At 41.1% G+C, this 12,660-nt stretch overlaps 2 protein-coding genes across 3 annotated transcripts; both read right to left on the reverse strand.

The window, feature by feature from the left end:
* Window positions 1-460: 460 nt before the first annotated feature.
* LOC115729950 (ubiquitin carboxyl-terminal hydrolase 27-like) lies at window positions 461-5,974 on the reverse strand. Of its 2 annotated transcripts, XM_030660584.2 has the most exons (10): window positions 5,691-5,972; window positions 5,293-5,419; window positions 4,791-4,891; window positions 4,476-4,706; window positions 4,211-4,279; window positions 3,998-4,126; window positions 3,649-3,786; window positions 2,574-2,636; window positions 1,896-2,204; window positions 461-1,529 (listed from the first exon to the last, which is right to left on the reverse strand). In XM_030660584.2, the coding sequence occupies exons 1-10, from the start codon at window positions 5,901-5,903 to the stop codon at window positions 1,272-1,274; spliced, it is 1,638 nt and encodes a 545-aa protein (XP_030516444.1). In that variant the 5' UTR covers window positions 5,904-5,972; the 3' UTR covers window positions 461-1,271. The 2 variants fall into 2 exon arrangements, with proteins under 2 accessions (XP_030516444.1, XP_030516446.1); XM_030660586.2 differs by lacking the exon at window positions 3,998-4,126 and having other exon boundaries at window positions 5,691-5,974.
* Window positions 5,975-11,035: 5,061 nt separating this feature from the next.
* LOC115729948 (ethylene-responsive transcription factor ABR1-like) lies at window positions 11,036-12,261 on the reverse strand. Its single transcript, XM_030660582.2, has 2 exons — window positions 11,985-12,261; window positions 11,036-11,737 (listed from the first exon to the last, which is right to left on the reverse strand). Exons 1-2 carry the CDS (start codon window positions 12,259-12,261, stop codon window positions 11,235-11,237), a joined length of 780 nt encoding a protein of 259 aa, XP_030516442.1. The 3' UTR covers window positions 11,036-11,234.
* Window positions 12,262-12,660: the final 399 nt, after the last annotated feature.

Consider the following 12,660-nt stretch of genomic DNA (forward strand, 5'->3'; position numbering starts at 1 on the left):
TTATCAGTCTGTTGATGATGCAAGAGAGTCGCAAGTCGATCTCTTTTTGTGAGGAAACTCGGACTGTAACACTTACGTAGAATTGGCCAGCTCTCATGTTTCAGAAGTTAGTCCGGCTAAACCTTGACAATAAAAGGTTCAACAATACACATTTCAAGAGCCATTTGGAATTACGGAAATTAAGATGCCCAGCAGCAATAAGTATGTATTCGAGATTTAAATTTTCAGGATCCATCGATAAAATTCCATTAGCAAGGGGCGTCTAATTCACGCATCATCATCATCATGAGTAAACATTGCATCACATGACATGTCGGAATGATATCACTAAAAAAGAATCGGACATATGCACTTGTGGCTGACTCTATACATACCAAACGAATACGACACCCCGTACCATACCACCCCGGGAAAACGTTTCCACAAAGTGAATTGAGTATACCGGCAAGTGTACAGCTCGAATCTTGAAAATGAATCCTCATTTCATGACAAGATTTCAATTAGACAATGTGTTCTCTCCTAACACAACTTATAAAATACTAAGGATTTTTCTCTTTTAGTGACCACAACAGGTAGGCATTAGAATCCATAGACACAGATACATGAGTACACTTTCTTTTCTTCCAAGTTGTCTCGAGTCTCTCCTTCCCAATGAGCATAATAAACATGCGAACCTGATGGCTATTAATGCAACTAACCATGTAAAATCCCTTTGAGCAATTCAGATGCCAGGAAGGACAGACATGGTGCAGTCAGCCACCCGTTTGGCAAAGTACTTTAACCCAGAAAGACTACAAAGGTCAGAATGGAAGTTGGTCGTACTTCGGTTTCCCTATAATGAGCAACCTAGCCAACAAAGACGGAAACTATGATCAACTGAAAGAATTATATAATCAACAACTCAAGATATGTCCCCCGAACATGAAAACAAAAATGGGTCTCAAGGATACTCTTTCATCATGGATATTTCTCGCAGGGTTGCACAATCTTGTCTGCTGAAATCCCCATATCCTTAGAAGACGATGTATAAATCTTTTGATCTTTTTTGTTTGGGCAGAGCATGCCCTTGAATCTTCACCAAGCCAAGGAGTGTGCAATCATACAAAATCACCCGTGCCTGGGTTGCTAAAGCTTCCTTTCATGTCAGAAATGCATTGTGGGTTCACTCTTCATTTCTCACATATGCATTTTAAATTAAAGCCTCAGTTTCTCCGACCATGGAACTTCAACCATTCCGGGCAACTACTTCTTACGACATGTACATCTCAGCCCTATACCAATCTCTCGTAAAAGAGCAAGCTAGCCTCAGCGGCAAGAACGTCACTTTCTGAAACATTGTACACCTCTGAATCTGAAATGTAAAACCATTGTTCAGAGGCAGTTTCCAAGCGTGGCTGATTTTCCTCCTCAGGCGGCTCTGTTCTTACCCTTCTGTAAACTGTATAATGGCCACTTCCCGTTCTTCCAAAATGTTCCACCACTGAAACAAGACAGTAGCAATGACTTTTTGAAGCTTGGGGCATCACATCCTACACTCCAAGGGAGAGAACCATGAAAGTTTAAGAAAACCAGGCAATTTGGAGAATACCAAGCTGAAGAATTTCTAGCTAACTTGTGAGAAATCAGTTACTCAACAAAAGAACATAGAACGCCTTTGCATTTAACAGGAGGCACATTGAGAATAGGGGCGAAGATCCAAGACGAGAAATGAAGCAAAATAGATATGAGCCTGCCAAGCAATATTCGCCAAAAAGAGATACATGATCCAACTCTTATCGTATAAATGGTCAGTTTAGTTTATTTTTTCTTTTTTTTTTTTGTCCTAATAATGCGATTCTATAATTGTTAGTCACTACAGCTAATTCAGTAGCACATAAGGTATGGATTTGACTAACCTTGCAATGGGATTCCATGCATTCATCATTACACAAGTTACTAGAGCTGGGTCCATACCCTACATCACCCTCTTTTTTGAAGGGTTTCTGCGACATAACAGACCCAAATTCGCAGTCAAATAGCCCTCTTAACCAGATACTATGACTTTCTGAATCAATATGGGCGCTAGACTGCATGGAAAGTGGGCTTATTTGTTGATTATTAAGGTTCCCTTGCCCAGCGGGAACACTTCCTTTCCTGATTTGCATCCCCAACCTATTTGTCGTGTAAGGAGAGAGGTCCAGAACCAATGGAAATGAAATGTGGCCCTACAATCATCAATAATGTCATTGCACAGTGAGAATAGCAAAATATTGGACCACAGCACTGGAAGTTCCAAAACAGAAGACGAATAAAAGGTCACAGGAAGACAATCATGTTTTATCTACTCCCAATCTGCTTTGAGCTGGAAAAGGGGACAACAAGGAAAATCATTTGATTAACATGCTTGGGAACAGACAACATGACTAATAAAGATCCAGAGCTAGACAAGGTACTCAGTTCAAGAGAATTGCAATCTATTAGACAGCACACCGGCAGGACTTCATCAAGTAATAAAGAGAAGTGCCGAACATATCCCTATAAATCTTGTCAGAGCAAAATTGCCAGTGAAACCTCAAGGAAGAATCGTCGAGCACCTGAAGTTTTAGAGGCTCTCCAAATTCATTCACCGAAGCCCGTTGCAACTGAATGCACAAAATCTGCAGGCAGAAAGCACACAAATTTAGCCCTCCGATAGTGAAAAGGCTCTTGCTAACAAATGTTTCCAACACACTTGTTAAACATACTTGACTTGGAATAATGCAATCTTCAAAAGATTGTATCTCTTAATACAAGGATAATGAGTGCATGGGAAATTCCAAAGTTTCCTAACTTGGTTACTTGAACAAAACCTCTGGGGCACTGGTTAACAAAATCCACGTGAAAATTGTTTTTACCTCATGATAGGAGGGGAGAAAAGGAGAAGCTCTACATAAGGAAAGCTATGGACTATTTGGAGCAACTTCTAATTTCTAAAACTCTTTTCTTTTCCTTAAGCTTTTAGCATTTCAGATTTGGTTTATTTTTACAATACAGCATAGAGTAGCATCCACATTTTCCCAATAGGGAACTTCTATTGGTTCATTAAGGCTGGCAAACAATGGGATACCTGCTTCAAGCTACGCCCTCATTAAAATTTAAGAAAGTGGGTTATGGATGTTGACCTCATCCTTCTACAGTTCTGTTATTCATCATTCCAACGTGTCAAAAGAGAAGCCTTGAGTCGTCTAACAATTAAAAGGAAATATCTTCCACTTAAAAGAGTCAAAGTGTATTAAATTTCTCCTTTCGTATGCTGGATTTAAATCCACAAATTCAAATCAAATACTTGTAGTAAAGTTCCGGAAATTCACAACATAATCTCCAAGAATATCCACTTACACAAAAAATATGATGCTATATTGACTTTATAATTGCTTCTAGAAGCATGAGCCACATCTACCATAAAGAATGCATAAGCCAATTCATTTGTGAGAATGAATCATGACTTTAGATTTCATGAAATTCAACATCCTGTGTAATTGCTGCTGTGCCCACAAGAAGGTGCACTATGTATAAAAAAGGCGAATACAATCAGTGAGAAGCTTGGAAAGAGCCTTCAGGAATCTAATTCAACCATCGAAAGAGATCATGACTTCATCTACATCAAGCTGGGCAAAGGCTCAGTAGTACCTCCGGTGGGCGAGCGATAGTTGACTGCCTAATAGTACGCGAAAAATCATTCGACCAAGGTAGCATCTCGAGATTGAACTGATTTTGGCAGTCACAGAAATCTCCACCACTGCATGACTTAAGTTTCATGATATCCATCTGGGGAAAAAGGTATAAAAGCAACATCGATCCATATAAGCACTAAGTAACTTCACATTATTTCTAAAAAGTCTTCACACGACATGGAGAGATGGGTGGCGTCTAACATCCCAAACCAGGATTAGGGAACATGAGTATAAAACATGTGCAAATTCAAGTATAATTTGCCCCAAAGCAGTTGAGCAAGACAGAAATAAGCACTATGTCTTACCTCACTTGCTCTAACCAACGATAAGTACTTTGCTGCAGCAATGTGCCAACATCGACTACAATGGTAATTGGCAACTCTCTCGGCAGCAACAAACTGCTTTAAGCAATCTCGCAATGTACAATCCCCTATCTATTCCAAAAAAATAAGTCCCATGGTGAAAACAAAATCACAAGGAATTCAAACTATATCTAGGTACATCCTTAGTGAACTTACAATGGTTGAGCCATTGCACAGCACGGGAGAAAGCAGCAAAGTTTGGAACAATTCAAAATTCAGTGAAATCTGCAAGAACAAGAAAAACCCATTATTCAGCAGATGAATAAGTAGATCACTACAAGTCTACAACCTTTATGTCCGAACCTGAACAACAACATACAGTTCAGGCCCAAGGTCAGAGTCATAATGGGCATCCAATAAAATGACAAAGTGTCTAATCAAAGGCTTTCAAAACAAATATCCTTGCAAAGGCCATGTGAACCTGAGATGAACAACTTTGACATGTTAAAAAGCTACGAATTATCCCATCAAAAGGCCCGAGGAAGTGCTTCTGCCATCTTTTCTGTTCACTTTGGCTGTCTGTACCCTTTGAAGAAAGAACCCTACTGGTAGTATCAGAAACAACGGCTAGAGGACTTCGAACCGGAACGTACCACTCTGAAAATTCCTCCCTTAAGGAGGAGAGAAGATGGAGGAGTGCTTCTGCTGCATCCTAAGCACCAAACAAGGAGACTGTGCTAAAAGTCGGAAAATCTTAAAGTCATCAAATAAAACAATTTAAGAGATATAACAGCACCTGCTGGCTTGTCAAATTGAAATTGGGTATATAGTGGGCCATCTCAAGCATCACTCTTCGTGGGCTTAATACTACCCTTCTATCAGCAGAAATGCATAGCTCTGCAGAACTGACATGTATCAGTTCTTGATAACTAAGTGAAGAGCAAAGAAAAAAACTTTGCAATGACCAACAAGATGTTTATACAGTCTAATTGATGCTTGAATTTTTTCAATGGTTCGAGGACAAGAAAGCCGTTCCACTTTTCTTCTCTTTGTTCTTTCAAATTTGGGCTAATAAAAGAAATGATACACGTTTAATCAAGCTATAAATGTGATACTGCTGCATCTCCATTCAGCATTGTGAAATTCCAGCCAACCATCGGATGAAAAAAGAAACTCCCTACTCAATTCGCAACTTCCAATTAGTTTCCCCCATCAACCAATTTCAAGATTAAGAGAAATATATGGTCTCTTAAGTCGCAACCTCAAACTTTGAGTCTCCGTTAAACTTGAAGTGTTACCTTCGAACAGATCGTCCAATGCCAGGGTTAGTGGCATCATTTCTGCCCTCTCTTCCGCGACTGTCATTTCACATTCATCCAAGACCTTGTGGACAAAAGGTTGGAAGCACGAACAACTGGCCAGAGCCTGCAAAAGTCTCCATCTTCTTTAGCCAAACAAAATCAAACCCATCAATCAGACAACCACCCTAACTCAGGACATGAATATCCTCATTCATACCGAAGCACCCAAACACGCTAATCAGGATTATCTTTTTGATCAAGATCTTACATCCACGTTCCCCACTAGCTCCTTTAAACCGGAGAGCTTTGGCAAAGGTAAAGACACAACAAAGAAAGGGCAAAACAAGAAGACTCAGTCACCAAGCTTGATTACCACGGGCAAGAAGCCTCAGTACCTGCAAGACAACATTGAGGAAACAATTGTTGCCAAGATTTTGCAAACCGGCCACAGAGTATTTCGCTTCAAGATGATTCTTTCTCCGGAATAAAGACGAGAGGTCGCCGAAGGACCAGACTACGCCATCTCTTTTCAAGGCGAAGACGAAACCAGCAACACCCACAAGACCAACGAGGGAGAGATTGAGCTTAGAAGCAGAAACCCACTTCATGTGCGAAGCAGAAGAGCGCTATTTCCGCTCAAGGCCGAGACTCCACGCAGCAACACCTTCGCCGCTCGCCAAGGTCGTTTGCGGAATCACCGTACGTCACAGTTTTTTTTTTTTTTTTGTCAAGCCCCGTACGTCTCACTCTCCCCGTACAAAACCCGCCATTCGGCGGGCCTAGATTAGGCTCAGGCCGGACCCACAGGAAGCATTAGCAGAGCTCAGCCCAGGCCCTCTCAGGCTTCGGACTGAAATGTCTTGTCTGAATGAGAAAACTATCTGTGCACCCATTGTGACTCGGAAAAGCAAAATAGTCGCCGTTAAAAAACAGAAAATTTAAACAGAAAATTATTCGGGGATCATACTAGCCTTACTAGGGACCTGTATGGTAACAATTCTATTCTCGAGAATAATTTCTGAGCAGAAATAATTTTTCTCAAATTCTATTATAGGAACAGAGAAATTGATTTTATGTTACTTCTTGTTTCATGTTTCAAATCCGTTCCGAGAACAAAAATATTAACTGACTTTACTAAATAAATTTTTATTCTTTTTTATTTCCTAAAATAAAAGAACATGAATTAGAGAAATAGGAGTGTTACCAAACAGGCACTAGGTGAGCAATGAGCAAATGAATATAATTCTTTCTCCAAATCTTTGTTCTTTGGTCTCTAGAGGACTCCCAAGCCTCCCAATCTAAAGGTCAAGAGCGGTCCGCTTCAAGCCCAATAGTAATAATTATTTCTTGCAAAATGAGAAAAGCTAATGATGTGTTTGGTAGAGTTGAGCATGGGCTGGGTGAGTAGGGTCCAAACCTAGACCACGAAACCGCTGTTGTTATCCTATTTATCCTAGAACCCGTCTTGAAACCGACCACGTTTTTTGATCCAATTCTAGAGTCTACTCGAGAACCTGTTTTTCTTTTATTTCTTTTTCTGATTTCATTTTTTCCACCAAAATAATATGAGTATTGATGAAATGATCCAAAGTAAAAGGTGAATAATGAAACTCATTATTTGCCAAAAGTAACAATCCCCGATATGAACAATAAAAATGACAATCTATCAACAACAACAATCCAAAATATAATAATGGAAATTACAATCCACCAAAAGTAATAATGATCCTACAAAATGATGAATTAACAAATGCAATTTTTCCTATCACACTACCACCAAAATCCGCTAATAATCTCTTTTTTTGTCTTGCAAGTCAAAAGATTCGAAACCCACTTTGAAACTTGCAAGTATAACTCCTCCTCCAAGAGTGATATCATGAGCCAATCTACTTAGTACAAAATCTCTCACAAAGACTTGAAATTCATACATAAAGGAAAATCGGCTAGAAACCATGCTCTAGAGATAAGTACAAAAGTGTTTATCGATGAAGTCTATTTACTTACGACAAAATCGGAGTTTCCACAAAATAAAGTCTATTTATCAAGAATAATGTTGTCGGTAAGACATTCCAAATCTAAAAACTGAAAAAGAGATTAGAAAAATACTCATTCAATAGATAGGTATGCTAATGAATTACAAGATAGAAAGAAAAATACACATAACTTACCTAACTCAAACTTTTCCGCTTTCTTGATGTACTCTTCAATATTAATTAGCATGCAAACGGCTCTCAACCAATCCTCGGTGCAAATCCGACCTTCCACCACTTTAGGAGTCAAAGAATTTCGACAGCCATCTAGCACACGGCCCGATGTACTAAAAGTTGCCTCCGAAGCAATGGTAGTGACGAGAATAGATAAAACATCCCAAGCATCAATGATAAGATTTTGTACTTTGACCCATTAGTCTTCCACCGCATCAAAAGATCAAAGTTAAGGACATCTTCACTTTCAGCTTCAATATATCGATCAAGCTCAGATTTTTTGTCATCAAACGCATTTTTCTTCACGTGAAGAAACCTTTTTCATCAAGCTTGGATGTCATACTCGCTATTAGCTTCACTGTCACTAGCATTGGAACCACTACTGCTAGTATTCACACTTGAACCATGAAAATTTCGTTTGCTAGAAGAACCAACAAAGCATTGCTCATAAAATTCAAACAAACTCTCCAAGGCAAGCTTCACCTTATCATGCATCTTATCAATTTTCGCTTCATCATCATACATTTATCCATAAATGAACTTCACATAATGCAATTTTTTGTAGGATCGAATGCAACCGCAATCAACATCATCATATTCACTTTATCCAAACTCCCATAATACTTGTCAAACTTCTCTTTCATTTTTGTTCCCATAGCTTTAAGCTTTGGGCCCAAGCATCATTCAAATATTTATACAAAAAAAGCTATCTTCTCAAAATAATCATTTGACGTAACATACAAACTCCTTGATATCCGTTTAGTGGCATCATAAAATTGTTTCAAAAATTTAGAAAGAATGATGACATTTTCCCAATCTTCATTTCAAGGAGCGTCATTGTCAATATCCCTTAAGAAAGATAAATCATCTTCTTGCATTCTTTCAAAAGCTTTTCTAAACTTTATGGCAGTGTCCAACATTAAATAAGTGGAGTTCCATCTAGTAGCAACATCAAGACAAATCGAACCCTTGTATGTGATCATCTCACTCTCAATACAAGATTGGAATGTTTTTGCTCTCATAGGAGAACTCCTCACATGCCTAACTATGTTTTGGATACGTTCAATATAATCATGCACATCTTTCAATCCATCTTTTACAATCAAGTATACTATATAAGCAGTGCATCTCGTATGTAAATAATCACCATTCCAGATAAAAAACTTTTCACTTGAGAATTTTTTCCTTCAAATAACCAACGGCCACATCATTGGAACTAGTATTATCCACCATTACTGTGGAGACCTTTCTTTCTATTCCCCACTCATAAATGCATTTCTCCACCATCTTCCCAGCCTCCCTAACCTTGTGTGACTATGCATCACTACAAAATTGATGATTCTTTTATGCAACTTCCAGTTTTCATCAACAAAATGCGCAATGAGACATAAATAACTCAAGTTTTGAATGGAACTACACACATCGGTCGAGAGTGCAATCCTAGAATTAAGTTTACCAAAGTAAGCTTTCAAATAAGTTCTTTCACTCAAATACAACTTCATACAATCTCTAGCAATCGTAAATTGTGACACATGTTTGAAGAGAGGTTGTAATTCAGTGACATAATCATGAAAACCGACACGCTCAACCATGGAAAAAGGTTGTTCATCAATAATGATCATCCGAGCAAGCATGTGCCTACTACGTGCTTGGTTAAACTTCCACGTCGTTAAGACACTACCACCACCAGTATTTTCCCCTACCTCGCCAGCCACATCTTTGTTACGTGGTACAAAAATCGTTTGCTTCTTATGTGCATGGGGACACTTTTTGCACTTGCTCAAGTGCTTCCACATAGTAGATGTTCCATGATTAACATGATATTCATACTCAATCCCACAGTAAATGCACTTTACCTTAATTGTTTTCTGTGTCTCATCATCTAAGATTCTTGAAAAATGATCCTAGGCCTCTGAGTGATTAGCTCGCTTTTTGCTAAGAGGAGGACGGGGGCTAGGCATTGTTGCCTTGTTTGTCGCATTCACGATCGATTCCACTTCATCAACTCCATGGAATGGCAATTCCCTCATTTCATTATGTCCATGCACTTCCATTGATATGTCATTGTCTTGGTCCATCAACTGAAAACATATTACACAACAATGTCGGGGTCCTATTGGAAACAAAAAAGAAATCCAAATTTCAAGCGCTAGCACGTTAACATACCCAAACACTATCAGGTTATAACAGTAAGGCAACTTAGGGAGAGTAATCAAATGAACAAATTGTGGATTGTTTAACGGGATTGATCCCGAGAGCAGAGCACGATGCGTGATAGAGAACTTGGATCCGGAATGATCTCGAGAAATTAAAAAAGTTAGGCTTTTTGGAACATTACGAGACTAGTTCTGCGTTGTAGCGTGCTGGCGAAGCTTGTGGTATATTTCTCGGATGATTGTTCGGAGTAGTTTTGTCCGAAGCTGCTTGTAGATTTGAGAAAATTGACTGCGGTACACACGGACAAGCACGGAGACCACCCCAAACGTTTCGGAGCAACCAAAGGGGACACTCTCGTCGGAAAAGCGTATCGTGTCAATAGCAGGCGACATAGATATATCGAGCAATGGAGGATCTCCCACGATTGCCCACACCTTGAAGCGAACGGCTCATTGGGTATGGCGATCGGGTGACGAGTTGTGTTGCGTCTTTGAGGCGCCAATGATGGCGACAACGAGAGGCGAGCCGATGGTGGTGACAACGAGAGAGAGCACAATGAGATGGGATTGGGAAAGACAAAATAGAAGAGGTGTGGCGAGGTTGGCAAAAGAAGTGAGATAGGTTTATTTTTTATTTTTAAAATAGTAGCTAAAACTGGTTTTAAAACCGCTCCAGGTGGGTCTTCACTTAGAACCGGGGACTGGACCGGTTTCAACCGGTTCCCAAAAATTGAAATCGGTTCTCGGAATAGTTTGAGCAGGAACCGATTCCTAATCCTGTTTTTCGGGAGGTCCGATCCGAGTTCCGGGTAAACCCGCTCCGATTGCACACCACTGTTTGGTTGAAGCAACTCAAGATGTTAATTTTTTTTCCATATAATTTAGAGGCATAGATGCGAAGGCTAAACTATTTGGAGACTCATGGAATGCCCTATAAGTCTCATGAATTTGTTAAGTTTTGATTTTTTTTTTTTTACCTGTACAGGTGGGCTGATCTAGAATTGTTTGCATGCGATTTGTGAAATTCGAATTGGTGACGACTTCCAGCTTCCGATCTAAAATTCCCTAAAAAACTTGACCAACTGTCAATAAGTCATATACAACAGATAGAATAATATTGCCACCGAGGTTGCGGCGGCCTCGCCAACTGGGAAATTGTTGAGGCAGTCGAAGACGGCGGTCCACCGCGAGCCGGTGGGGAGAGATAGGGAGGATGGGGAAAAGGAGACATTGTCGGTGGCTATATTTCACACAGTGCGATGATTTTATGTGGCTGAACTAAGAACTTAAGCAGACACTGATTCATGGGGATGATAATACCATGGAGGCCAAATTCAGGTCAAAAGTTTCGTTCATATTTCACCGTGGATTTACACTTCAAAGAAAAGACATGTTACAACAAAAATAAGGCCGAATTCTGAAACCGCAAACAGGTGCATATACAACTAATGAAAAAAGAGCGAACAAGACGAAGAAGCAGGATATTTGAGTATGTTCAAAACCGCCCAGAGGAGGAGCTGAAATGGCCGGAATCAGACCAATTTGGGAAAGCAAATGATCCTGCTTTTGGAACTGAAGATTAAGAAGGCGGCGGCGACCGCAACAAACTAGAACACGCAGGATCAGGATGGAGAGACAACCAAGAGCACCACTCGTCGAATCCGTGATCCTGACCCGAGACAAACTGAGGCTCTGTGTTCGCCGGAACGGATGAAGGGGTCGTCTTTGAGGAACCCGAAACTGCCAGGTGGGTTGCGGGAGGATCGGTCAGAGGCAGGCGGGTGACAACGTTCTCCGGGAAGTTGAGCTTGGCCTTGTTGCCTCGGAACTTCAAGGCCGCGGCGTCGTACGCTCGGGCCGCTGCTTCGGCCGTCTCAAACGTGCCTAGCCAAACCCTCGCAGCCTTGACCGGGTCTCGGATCTCGGCTGCCCACTTCCCCCATGGCCTCTGCCTGACTCCTCTGTATTTTCTTCTCGGTTGGGGTTCGTCCTTGGACATGGACATCATAGCTGTGCTGTTGCTGTACTCGTACGTTGGAGCTGCATGGTTCGTCATGCTCAAGCTAGGACCTTCCATGATGCCTATAGCAAAAGAATTGGAAAGGAAAAGCACGGGAAAGTATGTAACGGTTCCCCACCACAAAACATGTTGCACAACCGGCGCGATATCGCGGACCAATCAAATGCAAAGTGCAAGAAAATGATGATCTGTGAGATAAATCGATAATTTGTTGATAGGTCATGCTTAGCATCTCCGCATTTCATTATTCATTCTCATTTTATCGGACGTCTCTCGAAAGCCATTAAAACTCCTAACCACCTCAATTACCTCTCGCAGCATCGACCGGGGATCCTCTTCCAGGGGCTCTCCAAAGGGTCTCGACCGATGGCCGCTCGGTCGACGAATCTCCATGGCCTCTCTCCAATCCCAGGACTCCTCTGGAGGGAAAAGAACACCATCCCTCGGTGTCGGTATCGCCAGGAACTTCTCCGGCCACCACGCGAGTCAAAGCCAGGACCATGGCCGACATCTCTCTTCCCCTGTCCGGCCCAGGATAGAAGACCGGCGCTTTGTCGCTCGGTTTGGCCACCTTCGGCTCCAACATGGCTCGGTGCACACTGCAGCAAATTCAATGGACGAGAGCTTGAAAACAAGGGGCCGCATAAATAAAGGTCCGAGACTAGCGATCGGGGTTGGTGAGGAAACAACAATGTAAACGCCGCCTTTCGGCTTCACCTCTCGAGCTCGTCGACGGATAAACATTGGAGCACGAGTTGACAAAGGTCAAAAAGCATGGTGTGAACGTCTGGCGTTCATAGCGAGTATCTTGTTCTTGAAGTTCTCCACCGCTTTGCTTGGCGATGTCGGTACACAGGGTGGCGGAGATATCAGAAATAGAATTTCGTGGTTAGTTTAACGTTCTAATGTCAATAATATCTGTTTTCGGGAGAGTAAGCTCAGCTATGAAGATTTTCTAATCATGGGTTTCCACGGGTGTTATTAT

This window comes from Rhodamnia argentea, chromosome 1 (assembly GCF_020921035.1).
Source record: "Rhodamnia argentea isolate NSW1041297 chromosome 1, ASM2092103v1, whole genome shotgun sequence".
In the NCBI taxonomy this organism is placed as follows: Eukaryota; Viridiplantae; Streptophyta; class Magnoliopsida; order Myrtales; family Myrtaceae; genus Rhodamnia; species Rhodamnia argentea.